This window comes from Typopeltis vanoorti, chromosome 4, assembly GCF_054136105.1.
Source record: "Typopeltis vanoorti isolate ZY-2024b chromosome 4, IOZ_Tvanoo_1.0, whole genome shotgun sequence".
NCBI lineage: Eukaryota > Metazoa > Arthropoda > Arachnida > Uropygi > Thelyphonidae > Typopeltis > Typopeltis vanoorti.
Window position 1 is genome coordinate 153,000,659 of NC_143552.1, and position 17,191 is coordinate 153,017,849.

General features: G+C 36.9%; 1 protein-coding gene across 1 annotated transcript in view; it reads right to left on the bottom strand.

The window, feature by feature from the left end:
• The window catches only part of Tango6 (transport and golgi organization 6), a 410,302-nt gene that overhangs the window by 263,654 nt on the left and 129,457 nt on the right, over window positions 1-17,191 (bottom strand). Inside the window, exons 7-8 of the mRNA XM_090391522.1 lie at window positions 15,997-16,130; window positions 2,669-2,835 (exon numbers count right to left, since the gene is read on the bottom strand). Of these exons, the coding sequence (XP_090247648.1) occupies window positions 2,669-2,835; window positions 15,997-16,130 (301 nt within the window). The remainder of the gene's footprint in view (window positions 1-2,668; window positions 2,836-15,996; window positions 16,131-17,191) is intronic.

Below are 17,191 nucleotides of genomic sequence, written 5' to 3' on the forward strand. Positions count from 1 at the left end.
AATAGATTTGTTTGTTTGTCCAAAGTATGGGATATTGCAATCGCACCACAATTTATATACTCCAGGGTACTTAAGGTTGTGATGGGTAGGTTTTGGATGGCTGATTAGAGAACGGATTTTAGGAAGTGTGGTGAAGAAGGTCCTGATATTATATTTTTTAAGGACTTTAGCTATTTTTTTGGAGACTGTGCTAATGTATGGAATGGAGATGCTACCTTTAAAATTAATAGTCTCTGTTGTGCACTGCTTAGGAGGATCCAGAAGAAATTTCTTAATTGTTTTTTCAGAGTATCCATTTTGTTTAAAAATAAGAGTGAGGTGATTCATTTCTTTTTGTAGTTCATCTTGTTCATTTAAGAGGGAACATGCTCTGTGTCCTAAGGTAGATATGGTTCCAAGTTTTTGTGGTGGAAAATGATGAGAGAGATTATGCAGATATCTATTGGTATGCGTAGGTTTTCTGTACATAGAGATTTTTAATCTTTCAGAGCATCGTGTAAGCATAACATCCAAGAAAGGTAAGGAGTTATTATTTTCTAAATCAGCAGTAAATTTTATATTAGGATGTTGGATGTTTAGATGACGAAGAAAATCTGTGAGAGATGTGTGCCCGTGATTCCAAATAATGAATATATCATCAACATATCTTTTCCAAACTTTTGGTTTAAGTGAGAAGGAAGATATGGCTTTCTTTTCAAAATCTTCAAGGAAGATGTTAGCTAGCACTGGAGACAAAGGATTGCCCATTGCCAGGCCTTGTTTTTGTTTGTAAATGGAGTCCTGATATCTGAAGTAACCAGAATGGATGCAATGCTTTAATAAAGTGAACATTTTTTTGGATAATTTGTCCTGTAGTAATGTAAGTACCTCGTCTGTAGGAATGTTAGTAAATAAAGATATAATGTCAAAACTAGCTAAAATGTCATTTTAGCTAGTTTTTCCTGCTGAACCCGGTCCACTTAAACAACAATTTAACATCCCAGATAGCCATGCTGCAGTTGTTCAATATTGGCGTTCACGTGAACCTGCACGCACAATTGCAATAAACAATGGCACGCCAGTTGGAACAATTTGAAAAAATACAACATTTTTATGTATCGATTATGTGAGGCAATTTGTACCTGTAATTTCCAGTTTGTTTAAATAATTCAATGTTTATTAGTATTCCTTTATAAATACCTGAAGAAGGCTGCCATATGCCAAAACTAGTAGTATTTGTCATTAAAATCTTTATATGTTATCTCGGTTTTATAGTCATTAAATCTATATTTTATTCAAATGTACAACAACCGAGTAAAAGCTGATCACCACACACACACATATATATATATATATATATATATCAGAAATGGGCAATACAAACTTGAATAAGTTTTATGATAATTTCAAATATATATCATAAAAAGTAATATTATTGAATGTATGCTATTATAAAGAATGGGTTAAAAGCAAAAAAAAACAAGAAATTTATAAAGAGAAAGTCAATTCTCAATATAGCAAGCATCATTATAACAAATTCACTAACTAATAACAAAACTACTGACCAAAAGACTGATAATCACAATGCTCTGCTAAAGGAAATTCACCACAAGAAATGCATCATAAGAAACTACAGTATTTCTATGCCCTCTTTTATATATATATATATATATACAGGGTGTTCGGGATAAATTTGACAGTTTCGTAAGGAAAAAGAAAATCTTCTTTGTATCTATTAAATTTAATGAATTGACAAAAAAACATTACAGGCAGAGTTAATTACAATACTATCAACAAGATTTACTCAAAATAACCACCATTAGCATCGATCACAGCTTCAATTCTGCTTCGGAACCTCGAACAAGCTGATGCTACAGTCTCCCTGGGAAGGGCCGCAAAAACTGTTTTAATTTTATCCATTAACTGGGCTTTTGTATTACTGGAAGTGCGATTGGTGTCTTTTTCAACTGCGCCCCATACAAAATAATCCATGGGGTTAAGGTCTGGGGAGTTTGGAGGCCAAACATTTGGACTGGTGAAGTCGTAGAAATTTTCAGACAACCATTTTTGACTTTTCCCAGAGGTGTGGCAAGGGGCCGAATCCTGCTGCCATACATACGGCCTACCATTGGCTACCCTTGTTATCCAGGGCTTGACTACAGTTAGCAACTCCACGAACAAAGCCCGAATTCCAATGCCAGGGTTCTTCAACACCTGTTCCTGCAGATTTGCGAGGAATTCTGCTGTACGAACGCAATCAGATCGTCTGCTAGGGATCTTTCTTCTTGCTACATCCTCGTAGTCACCATTGCAAGTCTCTAGTTCATGCCTGATTGTTTTTACTGTATTCAGGAAGCATTGGGCAGCAGTCGTAATATCCTTATTTTGATGGCGGGCACGAATCATCATGATACAAGTTATTCTCTTCTATGATTCAGGTGGGTTCCAGCTATCCATCCTTTCTGACATCCTGTATATGAATGAAGAAGGGTCCAAACTTTTAAATGAAGAGAAGTGTGTGTTAATACATGTAACTTACGGAAAAATATAATTAATTATAAATATGTCAAATTTATCCCGAACACCCTGTATATATATAATGAGAGTAGTAGTAATATGCTACAATGTTTGCTATAGTGATTGTCAATTCTATATCAAAATAATAATTATCTACATATTAAGTACTCACTTTTGATTCACTGTAGTACACTCCAGCAAAGGGTTTAACAGAGATTTAAAAATGTATTCCTTTGCCAAATCAGGATTTTGATTAAGCATGTTGGAGATAGAACACACAGATATACAAAGATATAATCTTTTCATTCTCTCATCTTTTGAATCTAACAGCTTCAATACCTGTTAAAAGCAAAATGATCAACATCAATTTTGTAACTAAGTTCAAAATAAGTAGATTTTTATATGCCAAAACAGATGATAGGTTAATATTTGATTTTCGCATCATTCACCATGCTCATTACACTACACCAAGGTTTTCAGGAACTCAATTTCCTTTATCCAGGTGAGGATAAAGGAAGTCGAGTCGATCTTCGGTGGCATGATGGTCACCATCAACTTATAACGAAGTGATATCTTTAAGTTGTTTAAATAGTTCTTTAAGCATTATTGTTATCCAACAGTATCACTAAGCAGTTACTAATCTTCTATTCTAGTGAGATACTTTTCATCTTTTGAAATTCACTTTTTAATACTTCCCTAATTTGGGGTCCAACAAATATATCTCCTTGAAGGTCAATCATCATCAATTTCCTCATATGCATAGTATATGCATATGAGGAAATTATGCATAGTAGTCTGAACATCCCTTGGGGATGTTCAGACTACTATGACAACACTAAATGATTAAGTTTATATTATTAATAATCCCTTATCAACAATTTTTCTCCAAATTAGTTTATCATTCCAATATTGTTGTATATAACATTTTGTTCTTCAAAGGCACTTCTGACTGAATCAATCCACCTACACCTTGGTCTTCCTGTGGATCATTTTCTTGCAGTCTCTAATCTTTGATCAAGTGCTTTATTTCTAACTTAATTCTCAAATACATAACTTAAAAACTGGTTTGAACAGTCATGTATACTGCTAGTTAAGTGTTTTGACTAATTTCTCTCTTATTCCATACAAATTTATTCAACTGACTCCCAAACCATATTAGCTTTCTTATTCTGTTGTCTATTTCAGATTTAACTTGCCATATTTACTAAAGACTGTGCCTAAATAACTGAAATATTTTACTTATTCTATAGGCTGTCCATTCAGAATGCAGCTGAAGTTTTCTATGTCCCTGCCTATTTTCATAGTTTTGGTCTTTTTATTGCTGATTTATATGCCAAATTTGCCATTTTTTTACAGTTGTTATTCAGTTCAGTTAAAGAATCCTGAAACCCCCACTGAATGTATTTCGAAGTACAACCTCATCTGCATAAAGCAAAGATCTATGTTTGATATCTCCAATTCTAATATCAGGTTTAATGCCACTTTCTTTCATAACGTGATCCATATAGATGATGAATAATAGTGGAGATAGTGTGCATCCTTGTAAGTTTGGACTTACACCATTGGGGATATAAGACTTGTATAAAAAAAGAGTATAGAAAATTAATTACAAACAACAGATGCTATAACTAATTTTACATCAAACCATCTTCTTGTATTTCCTTCAATTCTGACTGATGACTTACAACTTAAATATAGACTATGTGTTGCTCTGTATAATGTTACATTTACCCCATACAATTATAGTGTTCTGAAAAGTTTTTCTCTGGCCACTGTTCTATATGCCTTTTCCACACGTACAAAACTTAGGTACATTTTTTTTCTTTCATTTTTGCCCAATGCAACAACTAAGTTTTCCCTCAGTCTAATATGTAAAAATAACAGAAGTATTTTCTACAAATACAGGTTTCCTGAAAATATACTCCATATATTTTCAAGCAAACAGTTACTGGAAGCCGACTTGATTGAAATTCTAGACACAAATGAAGTAGTGCTAGTAACAGGCGACTTGAATGCTAAGCACACAACCTGGGACAGCAAAAATGCATATCGAAATGGTAGAACCCTCAATGACTTTGCTGCCACCAGGAACACAGTAATCATAGGATATCCGGAATCCATATACTACAATGTGGCAGAACTTCCTGATATCTTTGATATAGCAATGCGACAAAATATCAAGCATCAATACCAAATAAGCACAATAGATGACCTCAACCCTAACCGCAACCCAGTTTTACTCCAAGTGGGCTTACAACAAGAAAATATCCCAGATCAAGTTCCAACTGTCAACTGGACAAAACTAACGACTGGTCTACAGAAATCTATCGGTCCAATTACTGCTATCGACTCGGGAAAAAATCGACAACTCAATTTTGAGCTTAGAAAAAGCATGTAACAACTGCATTAACATCTGATAATGCAGATGTGACATGCACAAACTCCAACTGACTTCTGGATGAGATTAAAAACCTGATCTGTGAAAAGAACCAAGCCAGATGCCAATACCAGAACACCAGTAAGTGCTCAACAGAGCTATAAAAATAAGTCCAATATGTGCTTAAAAGCTATCGAAATCAACAGTAGGAGACAAAACTGCAGTCCTTAAACAAAGAGGACCAGCTGCTCTGGAAAATGACCAAAGCTTTATGTACAGACCGTAAATCTCTCCACCAATCCATGGTGAACATGGTCTGGTTTACCAGGATGTAAACAAAGTTGAAGCCTTTGCCAACAGCCTAGAGAAGCAGCGTAGTTCAAACTACACTCATGCAGATCCAGACTTCATAAGGAAAGTACACACCTAGTTATGCTGTACACTAAAATGTAAAGAGAGTACATACACCCCATCCAACTAACATCACCTTATGAGGTGCATGAAATCGTCATCAAATGTAAGAATAGGAAAGAACCAGGCCCAGATACCCAGATCTAACAAAATCATCTGCCTGCCATATAAAGCCTTAATGCACATTGTTGCTGTTATTAATGCAATAATAAGATATCACTACTTTCCCAAAATGGAAAGCTGTCGATGTAATCTTAATTCCAAAACCAGGAAAAGCAGCATGCCTTCCCCAAAACTATCACCCAATCAGACTGCTTTCCTGCCTAGAAAAATAGCTGAGAAGATAATACTAACTAAAGAATCAAATCTCATCCCAGATGAGCAATCTGGATTCTGGGAGAACTACTCCACAGAAGAATAAGTTCTCAGAGTCATGGAAAACATCAGTGTAGGGTTTGGAAGCAGTGCACAAGGGTAATCTTCCTGGACACTGCCAAAGCATTCAAACATTTTCAAATTCTTGCAGGTCAAATTTCTACTAGGGCTGGCTTGTCCAGATTACCAAACTATACCTCAGCAATTGCAAACTCCGAATGAAGCTACAGGGAATTAGATCGTCTGAATGCAACATCACTGCTGGCACCCCCCCCCAGGGCTCCCTGCAATCTATGTGGCTGATATCCCAATGCACTGCCGCCACCACAATGGCCCTATATCTTGATACTGCAATAATCCGCTCCTTGCAACCTAGATTGGCAACCAAAAAACTGAACAATGCAAGCTTAGTACTGGAACAGTGGTTCAAAAAATGGCAAATTAATGTTAATGCAGACAAGAGCACTGCAGTGCTATTCACAAGAAGACGAGTGTCCCAGAAGAACGAACTTGTCATGTTTGGCAACCCAATTCCATTGCAACCAGTAGCCAAACACTTAGGGGCACAACTAAATAAAGGGTTTTGATTTACAACTCATATCAATCATGACTGCTGAAAAGCAAATAGGGCAATGGAGAAACTATACCGGTTACTGAATTGTCATAGCTAAGCACAGAATTCAAACTTCTGCTATACAAGATGCTGATCAGGCCAGTCCCGATATATGGCTCAAACAACTGGAGTCACACAGCAGATTCAAATGTTAGCAAATCAGACAATCCAAAAAAAAAAGTTTAAGAATAGCATTTAATGCACTATGATTCATAAGAAACATGCAGTTTCATAGAGAAGCCGATATCCCTCAGATCAAACTTTCCTATGCAAAAAAAGGCTGCAAAATTCTTTGCAAATGCTGCTATCCACTCTAATGCCCTAATCTGCCAAGCAGTAGACTATGAACATGATCAGGCAAAGCACAAATGTCCCAAAACCATACTGAACAGGTAAGTTTTTAAAACCCACTGTCAGAAGCCCAAAATGGGTGAGCCAAAGGCTTTATAGTATTCCTAGTTCGTTACAGTCTATCACCTAGTGGTAGACCAACAAAAACATCTCAGGACAAACACCCCCAAAGCTATACCAAACAAGTAGTTTATTTATTTTATTTTTTATTTCTTAAGGGGAAAGAAAAAAAAAAAAACTCACTGGTAGTCAACAGCCCATGATGGGTAAGCCAAGTGCTCAATAATATTATTCCTTAATCCAGAAATTTCATTACAAATCCAACAAAGGGATAAAGGACCACAGGTCCAATCAATCCATCTTGCTAGAACAGTTATCAACATATTAACTAATATGCAAGTGTCTGAACAATGCTAGTTGTTGCTGACAAGTTCTACTGTTGTTAGATTTTTGATGAATGCAAATCAAACTTGGTGCAAAAACGAAGGATTAAACCTTGTATGGACTACGGAGCACTACTTTCTGGGGGCCTCCTTAAATTTTCTTACAAAACAGTTATAATCAATATATGACATTTCTGTTTTCTCTCAAACTGCTTGATGGCTTGTATTTGTTGTTGGAAGGCTAATCCTAATATGTGCTTTCTTTTTTTTTCTCGATGATGTCCTTTAGATGTTCAGACATGGGTATCTCTCGAGACTGTCCTTCTCTGATCTACATAGCAAATGCTACAAAAGCAATGAATTTTGTTTACTCTTGATTTCTTTATGGAATAATGTGGAGGTTTCGGTAGTGTGAGAACCTTGAAATCCTATAAATTGGGAGAGAAGACACTTTAACGTTGTAATCAGGAAGCAATGAAGAAACTTTGTCAGAAACATCTTTGATGTAAGATAATGTAATTGTATTTTTGAAAGGTTGTTTACTTGAAGGAGCTGTCAAAGACATAGCAAGAATTTTGTTAATCATCTGCAGTTTGTACCCATTGAGGAAGAGAGTATGCCTAAAGTAATGCAGTTTGTCATTTTCCTTATTTCTGACATACCAGAAATGTAGGCTGTGTCCCATAATGTTTTTATCACGCCTATCTTTCGTAATGGATGGTGGTGTGAAGTGGCTTTTGGCTGTATACTGAAAAGATCAACCTTTTTCTTCCTCAGATGCTGGCCTGGTTGGCCGAGTGGTTAGCGTATCCACTTTCCAACCAAAAGGCTGTGAGTTCAAATCCAAGTGTGGGAATGAATGTTTGTGATTGTCTGTGGAAATACTAGTGGTAGTGGTTGGTGGTAGATTGCGTTGGTGAGCTGTGGTCAGCTGGTGGACTGAGTGGTGGAGGCAGAGTTGTAGAGCAGGTGTCCTCCCTCGATGAGTCATAAGGCTCCCTGGAGGTGTCTAATAATAATAATCTTCTCTCTCTCCTTCTCCCTTCTACATGTTAGGCCTACTGGCCTGTTACAGAGCTATCTTAAGCCCTTTAAGTAGTACCCGTCCCGAGGATAAGGTGACTAGCCCTATGCCTGTTCACTATGCGTTAAAGTTGGCAGGTTCTTTAAAGACAAAATCTTCATTAGGTGGCTTATATACCGATGTGATTGCAGGACTTGATCTCGATGGTTAATATCTCAATATTATTATGGGATGTCATATGTATAGATTTAATATCCAAGTCTGATTTAGCAAATATAACACTAACCGTATTGCTCGTGTGGTCTCTCAGCTACTACTTTCATGCCATGAATTTTTGGTCTACTGCTGTTTACCCCTCGATGTGTCTCCTGGATAACTAAAACATCACATTTGCGTGTATCACACATGTCTGCTAATAAAACTTCCTTTTCGGATGACAGTCCTTCAATATTTATTGAAGTCGTCTTAAAAGCTGGCCTTGAAGAAGGCTGATTTATAGTTCGCATGATTGTTCCGGTAGCTGAAGGATTAGCCAACGTTGCCCAGGGTACACCTGATTGTGATTTCTGAGTGATCGCTTTTGTATATAACACAATCTACAAGGAAGCTCCTTCAATGTACCCCAAATTGATACTCATCCATTTAAAATCCCCTTCATGGTATAAGCAATACCAAGAGAGGAAAAAATAAATTAGTTTACTGAACTTATTAATATTTTGCTGGTTTTTTACCCAGCATCTTCAGAGCACAAATTTTAACAAGACAAGCCCACTCAACTAAAACATTAAACAATTCAATTTGTAACTGGCACAGAACTAATGTCCTAACAAGGTACCCATCCTCTATGGGCTGGTTAACCATAATATTCCATAATAACCATAAAGTTAATTTGGAGAAGTCAGGCTGTCTGGTCTCATCTGTCTCTATGATCTTTGGCTAATCAGTGCAAACATACTTGTTGAGGTTAGAGGGTGTGCTTCATGGCTGATACTGATTCTATAATACCAATGTTTTCTTCCATTCAGTTCTCTGTGAAGGAGTAGCTAAGTGCATGGTTTACTTGACCTGCAGACTTGCCATAAAGGTGATCATGGATGTAATTTTTGTATTCTTCAAGACATTCATGACAGATGTTGAATGATCTACCAGTCTGTCAAAAGTAGGCTACCTGCAGACACAAGAAACTTTATACACTCGACAATTAACAAGAGGATGAAGCTGATTGTCAGGAATCTAGTTGAATGAGTGGTTTGAAAGTTGTATGAAGATCACATTTGCAAAGAACTTTAGCTATTTTTACTGATGTACTCTTAATATATGGGATGGGAATAGTTTTGCTGTGATCTTGTGTATTAGTTGTAGGAGGGGTGTAGGGTGCATGCAGTATTTCATCAATTTTATATGGGTTGTAGCCATTGTCTAAAAAAGGCATTGTAAAGGTCTCTGAGCTCAGTTTCAAGAGCTGTGTCATTTGAACAAATGGCTCTGGCTCAGTGAGTAAATGTTTTGAGGATGCCATCCTGTTTGGATGGGTGATCATGTGATTGCTTATGTAAATATCTACCTATATGTGTGGATTTTCTGTAAATGGAAAAGGATAATAAGTCATTAGAAAATCATATCACTAATGTATCTATAAAGGAAGACAATTTTTACTTTCTTTTTCTATTGTAAAGTTTATTTTAGGATGCTGGTTGTTGAGATGCACTGAAAGATTAGTAAATAGTTAACATCTGCATTGATGAACACAAAAATTACATCTACAATCACCTTTATGGATAGGTCTGGCAGAGCATGCTCTGGATACTCCTTCACATAAGATTAAATGGAACAAGACACTGGTATTACAGAGAAGTAGCTCTGAGAGACTACTTTGAGAATCAGCATTGGCTATGAAGAACTCTCCTCCCACCTCCAACATATATGGTTGCATTAATTTGCCAAAGATCTGGAAGACAGTCATTCTGAGACCATGGAGCCAGACTTCTCCAAATTAACTTTAAGGTTATCCAACCCGCAGAGGATACTAAGTTAGACATTAGTTCTCTTTCAGCTACAATTCGAACTGTTTATAATGATTTAGTTGAGTACCTATGTTGCTTGTTAATTATAATTGGTACTCTGAGATTGGATATTGGATAGAAAACCAGCAAAATATTAAGTTATTAAGTTCAATAAATTAACTCACTTTTTTCTCTCTTGATGTTGTTTATACTGTGATGCACTAGTATGAATAATGAACAATTAAACCTTTCTATATTTAAACCCCCACTTGGTTTATCTTCCTGACCATGGATATGCAGTATGATACTGCTACTATCAAACAATCCCTAACTACTTCCAATGCACTACTGACATTCTTTCCTAATAGCTTCCTATGCCATGAGACCTAAGTCTGTCATATTTACCAGCTTTGTAGTTACACATAGTTCCATGCAGAACCAACTAGGGTTTCTGACTTAATGTCCAATCCTCACCTTCTCATGGGGCATCCTGTTAGGTATCTATATAGATATTGAATGAAGGAGGATGGGCTGGTAATTTGGGATTTAGCCAACCAAACTGTATTCTTATCGGCTTAAACCACATGTAAAACGATGGCACAATATGACAGAATTTCATGTCAGCTGGGACATCACCTGGATAAACAAGGGTCCCCCATTGTATTCGACAGAGAACAGGGCAAACAGCAAAAAGTCAGCAACTGGAATAAAATCCCAGAACACATCCCAGCTCAACATCAGCAGAGATCAAGGCTGGTACTGTCAATGTACAAAGAATCAATAGAAAAGAAATGGAACTAGCAGAAGAATTGGATAAGTACCAGATCAACATAATAGGCATAACTGAAACAAAGAAGACAAAAACAGGTGAGATCTTTCTACGTGACCAATACAAAATGTTACATTCTGGCAACAACAATCACAAAAAAGAGGGAGTAGCCATAGTATTCAACACTAAATATGAGGACAATCTTTCTGAATGGCAGATAATATCAAGGTAAGTAATGTGGGCAAATATTATTATTATTATTCAGGCCTCCAAGGAGTCAAAAGATTCATTGAGGGAGGTCCTTCCTAAGACATAAAGTCTGTCAAGACTCATCGAGGGGAGGCCCACCCCTGAGAAACACAAAGTTTATCATACCACTCTTTAAACTCACTGACCGTTCTCGCTCCCACCACTCCATCAGGCAATGCATTCCACGGCTCAACCACCCTCCACACAAAGAAACCACTCTTTACCCTCTTGCTCACAGTTTCCTTTCGTAACTTCCAGGGATGGCCTCTTGTCATCACTCCTTCCCGCTGATCAACCAAGCGAAAGAACTCCCCAGTGTCAACCCTGTAACCACCTCTCAACAGTTTAAAAGTCTCAATCATATCACCTCTCCTTCTTCTATCCACCAAACCCTGCAGTCCACATTCTCTCAGCCGATCCTCATAACTATCCTTGTACAGTCCTGAAACCATCTTTGTCATCCGTCTTTGTATCCTTTCCACAGTTAATTTATCCCCTTCAAATCCTGGGGACCAAATCTGAGAACAATAGTCCAAGTGTGGTCTGATCAGAGACTTATACAACGGAATGATAACCCTCTTATCTCTGCAGGTCAGTGTCCTTCTCATAATAGCAGCAATCCTCTGTGTTACCTTCACCACCTTTGCAATATGTCCCTTAAACTTCAGGTTTCTATCAATCATCAACCCCAGATCTCTTGTCTCCCCTACTTTCTCCAGTATAACTCCTCCCATAGAGTATGCAGCATCCCATCGATGTTTCCCAAACCTCAAGACCTTACATTTTGCTGCATTAAACTGACACCCCCATTCATTTGCCCATCTATCTAGCTTATTTAAATCCTCTTGCAGGGCTACCACATCTGCACTATTACAAATAATCCTTCCCAGCTTCGCATCATCCGCAAACAACTGAATATCCCCCTGCAATCCACTGACTATGTCATTGATATAAAGGTTAAACAATATAGGTCCTAGTACTGAGCCCTGTGGGACCCCACTTGTAACCCTCTGCCTCCTGGAAACTGCTCCACCATACACAACTCTCTGATACCTATCAGATAGCCAATCCTGAATCCAGTTGACCAATCTGACATCCAGACCCATATGCTGCAACTTAAATATCAGCTTATCATGTGGCACCCTGTCAAATGCCTTCGCCAAGTCTAAGAAAATTGCAGTATATGCCTTTCCCTCATCTAATGTTCTTGTAACTTTATTATAAAAGGCTGGCATATTGCTAAAACAAGAGCATCCTTTCACAAATCCATGTTGATTCTCACAGATAACATTACCCTCATCTGCCCCAATGCTGTACATGGTCCCTCACTACTTTCTCCAAGATCTTAACAACTACTGATGACACACAGACTGGCCTATAATTAGACACTTCCAGTCTGTTACCACCCTTATGCAATGGCACTATCTTACCTTCCTTCCATTCCCTGGGCACCTTTGCCAAAGCCAGACTTTCATTGAAAAGCCACGTTAAAGGTACTGTCAATTCCCTAGCACATTCTCTCAAAACTCGTGGCGAAATACCATCCAGATTATTAGAATGGAGAACTAGACAATGAGACTTATTTGTGCTTATGATCCCACAGAAGGTTCTATCAAGGAAGAAAGGGAAGAATTTTTTGAAGCATTAGAGAAGGAGATGTATTAATGAAAAAGGAAAAGTTGGTCCTTGTTGGAGATGTAAACAACAGAGTAGGAAATAATTACCAGACATATAGAAATGAATGGGGAAAATTTGCAGAAAAGACCAAAGTTAATAACAATGGTAAGTACCTGTTGGATTTCTGCTCAGGACATGGATTAGTTATTACTAACACTATGTTCCAACATAAAAATGTACACAAATATGCATGGAGAGAAGATGTAAGAAATAAGAAAAGACTCATAACTTGATAGTGATGTTTTACCACTGGTTCAGAATAGATGATATTTGAAATAGGAAGTGATCTTTATTTCGTTTTGAGCAGGATAAAATTAAATTTCATATTTAAAAGAATATTTAAATAAATAAATATTTCATATTTATTTGTTTTAAAACTTTCTTACAAAAATTGAGCTTGAGCAGCTTTCAGAGGTGAATTGTAGATACTCAAATGCACAAACATCATTGAAGAAAAATGAAAGTGTTTGAAAACAAGAACCAAACCTTGGAGGTTCAATGGCAAATCATGAAGAAAACATTGATGATTTAGCCAGAAAGGCATATGATGAGGTTGACTGCAAGGATATAAAAATCAGAATTCCATGTTGGATTCAGAAAGTTAAAGAGGCAGTGAAGGAAAAGAAGAAAGCATGCTGAAAGTTCCTGGAAAGTAAGTCGGCTTATGCTCTCTTGCAAAGTACTGTGTAAAACTAGCTAAACAAAAGTCATGGAAAGACTTTGGCAAGGACACAGAAAATAAATATCAGAAAGGTGGCAAAATATTCTGGAGACTATTGAAAAAGCTTAGAAATGAAGGGAAGAGTACTGTGAAAGGAATTAGAGATGATAAAGGTGACATGAAAACTGAAGAAAAAGATATCCTTGAAGTATGGAGTAATTACTTCGAAAAATTGCTAAATGAACAATCAGTGATAGCACAGTCATAAAAAACACTGACCAGGCATGCAATCAGGAATATGAGGGTGGTCCGAAAAGTTCTTGGCCTCGACCACAGATGGCAACACTATCGGCAAGATTTTTTTTTCTAAGTTGGTACATCTGTCATAAGCATCCATGTGAAATTGCAAGTCATTCTATCAAGTAGAATGACTTGCAATTTATACAGCTGTCTGAAGCAAAAGTGTTGTCTGTATCCCTTGAAATGGATAAAATTGAGTATCGTGCTTTTTACAAAGAATTATAAAATTCTTTGTAAAAGAAGGTTTAATGCCAAAAGAAATTCATTCGAAGTTCATAAACATTTATGGGCACTCTACTCCTTTGTTTTCAACAATTAAGTAATGGGCTGCCGAGTTTAAACATGACTATACCAGCCTTGAAGATGATCCACGTGAAGGACGTCCAAAAAGTGTAACAACACCAGAAATCATTGCTCAAGTGCACGATATGGTATTGGATGACCGGCAAGTCAAACTGCGTGAAATTGCTGAGACTATAGGCATTTCAAAAGAATATGTAGGATACATTTTGCATGAAGAATTGCAAATGAAAAAGCTTGACACAAGATGGGTGCTGCACTTGCTCACAGCAGATCAAAAACGAACTCGCATGAAAATCTCTGAACAGTGCTTGGAGCGTTTTAACAAGAATAAAACTGATTTTGTGCATTGATTTATTACTATGGATGAGACTTGGATTTATCATTACACACCAGAATCCAAACAGCATTGAAAACAGTGGACAGAAGCCGGCTGTTCAGCGCCAAAGAAGACAAAGTCAGTTCCATCAGCAGGAAAAGACACGGCATCAGTGTTATGCGATGCTAAAGTCATTTTGTTCATTAATTATCTTGAAAAGGGTAAATAATAACCAGAGAATATTATTCTGATCTTTAACCAAACAAGACGAAAAAATTCGTGAGAAAAGACCTGGTTTGCAGAAGGAAAAAATCATCTTTCATCAGGACAATGCACCTGTACACAAAGGTGTTTTGGCAATAGGAAATTAAAGGATCTGCACTATGAATTGTTGGAACATCCATCCTATTCCCCAGATTTGGCTCCATCTGACTTCTATCTGCGCCCAAAATTAAAACTCTTCCTCGCTGGTCAGCATTTTCTTTGCTGGAATGAATACATTAGTCTTAACCTGGCGCTGATGAGGTGGGAAAATGTAACAAAAGTGGTAAGGTGGGGTCACACAGACCTTCCCAAATAATGTAGTGTATTATAGAAATCCATATTTTTTTAATCAAACCCTCTAAATATTTATGAAAACGTATTTACCTATAGTTGGTATGTAAAAATATAGAAGACACAGCAGTAACGATAATATTTTAGTAGAATATACATGAAAACAACTTAAGTTTCAGAAGTAAATATAGTAACACTTTTGGTAAGGTAGGGTCTGGTGGACCTCAGCACACTTTATACCTTTGCACACTAAACTTGCTTGAGCGCAACAGCCTGTCATCTATGGCATCGAGTAGTAGGTTACAGGAGGGGAAGCTATACTGTGGCATGACTCACTGCCATGCGTTGTTAAAGAGTTATAGTCAATTTAAAATCTTTGGGGTTTATGACACCCCACCTTACTAACGGCGGGTTAAGGGAGAGAATGTTGAAAATAAAAATAATTTTGAAATTATAAATTCGTTTTTTCATTGTTAGGCCGAGAACTATTCAGACCACCCTCATACATATTCATACTTGAAATAGAAAAAGCCATCAAAACCTGAAATGTGGAAAAGCAGGTGGAGTAGATGAAATTTGGCTAGAAATGCTCAAATATGAAGGTATAAAAGTTTTACAGTGGCTGCATTCCATAATTCAGAAGGCCTGGTCAGAGGGTCAATTCCAGATGATTTGAGCAGAGCTCTCTCAGTGCCCATCTATAAAAAGAGAAATAAAACTTAATGCGAGAATTATAGAGATATTTCCCTACTGAGTGTTCCTGGTAATTATGCAATTATACTTGAGAAATGGCTAAGAAAAATTGTGGAAGGGAAAGCTTGGTGAAGAACAAGCTGGATTCGGGAACAAGCCAAATAGAGGTTGTCCTGGTCAGATTTTCACTTTAAGATAAACAGTTGAGAAATCTTGGGAACATAACAGGGATTTGTATTCAAGTTTTGTGGATCTGGAAAAGGCATACGACAAGATTTGCAGAGGAAAGCTCTTCAAAACACTACAGTTATATGGTGTAAATGGGACATTATATATCTTTTAACATATTCCTTTTACTAATTATCTGTGGTTGCTTAATTATCAGAGGCAATTAACTACCCACTGAGAATCTAAGCATGCAAAGAGGCATGTATTCTTACCTGAGGACATATATGTCTATAATAAGATTCTGGTGAACATTGTGCAGGAACATAAGATATAATTTTAGATAAAGCAGCACATTTTATCCATTCACTGGAACTGATTTCATCTTCAAACTTTGAGATGGATATTTCTTAAATGATAAAAAAAATATTTTAATCAAGAATATTATAATAAAGCATAATTTAATATATATGTATATATACTAGGGGGGGCTCCCCGTTGGTGGCTACGCCCCCCCCCCCCCTGAGTTCTGGGCCGGTAAGCCAATAAGACAAAAACTGTGACATAAAAATATTTCAAATTTCGGCTTATCTTTTTATATATATATAGAGTAGATATATCAAACTAACACACGAGAGGCTGTAAATCTATAACATTGTAGGCAAGTAATTAGTGAAAAAGATGATATCTGTTGATGTGTTTCTTGAGCATCTGGGGGGGGGGGGGTAGTCCTTGAGGAAAACTGTATGAAGAAGGTTGTTCCAAAGAACAGAGATAAATGGAATGGAAGAGAGGATGAAAAGATACTCGTACTTTGGAAAGTTTGAAGCTGAAACTTGTATCAATGTTGACTAGAATCTCCATGATTTTACATGTTTAGAAGAAAGCTGAAGAACAGTGGTAGCCTGTTCAGTGGAGCTACACTCATAAAGATACCTATATAAAAGCATCACAAAGAAATATAGAATCTAAGAGAAAGTGACTGGAGAGAGTCTAAGAGAGAGAAAGAGAGGTGATCTAATTAAGCAAAATGTCCTTTTCTGGATAGCACTGAGCATTCTTAAGGAGATTCTGGTGTGCCACCTGAAAAATATGAGAACAGTATTCTACAGCTGGAGTGATTTGGAATTTACAGTGTTAAGAGTTGCACAAGTTTTTTTTGAAGGTGAGGAGGAGGCAATAAATGTGATGTATTTTGTGAGAGGAAAGGCTACAAGTTAAAAATCAGCTCAAGAAGATTAATATTATCAAAAGTTAGAGAGAGCTTGATAGTAGTGAAATTTATTAAATAATTTTCACTCCAAAGGAAAATGATAAGCGGATCAATGTTTAAAATAGTGCTTAAGGAAAATCTTGAAGCTTGAATCACTCTAGCACTGCAAAGTTCATTAAATTAATAAGAATAATGTAGTGTATTGCATCAGCAAAACTATGAAATAGAATTTGAGATTAATGAAAGAAGGTCATTAA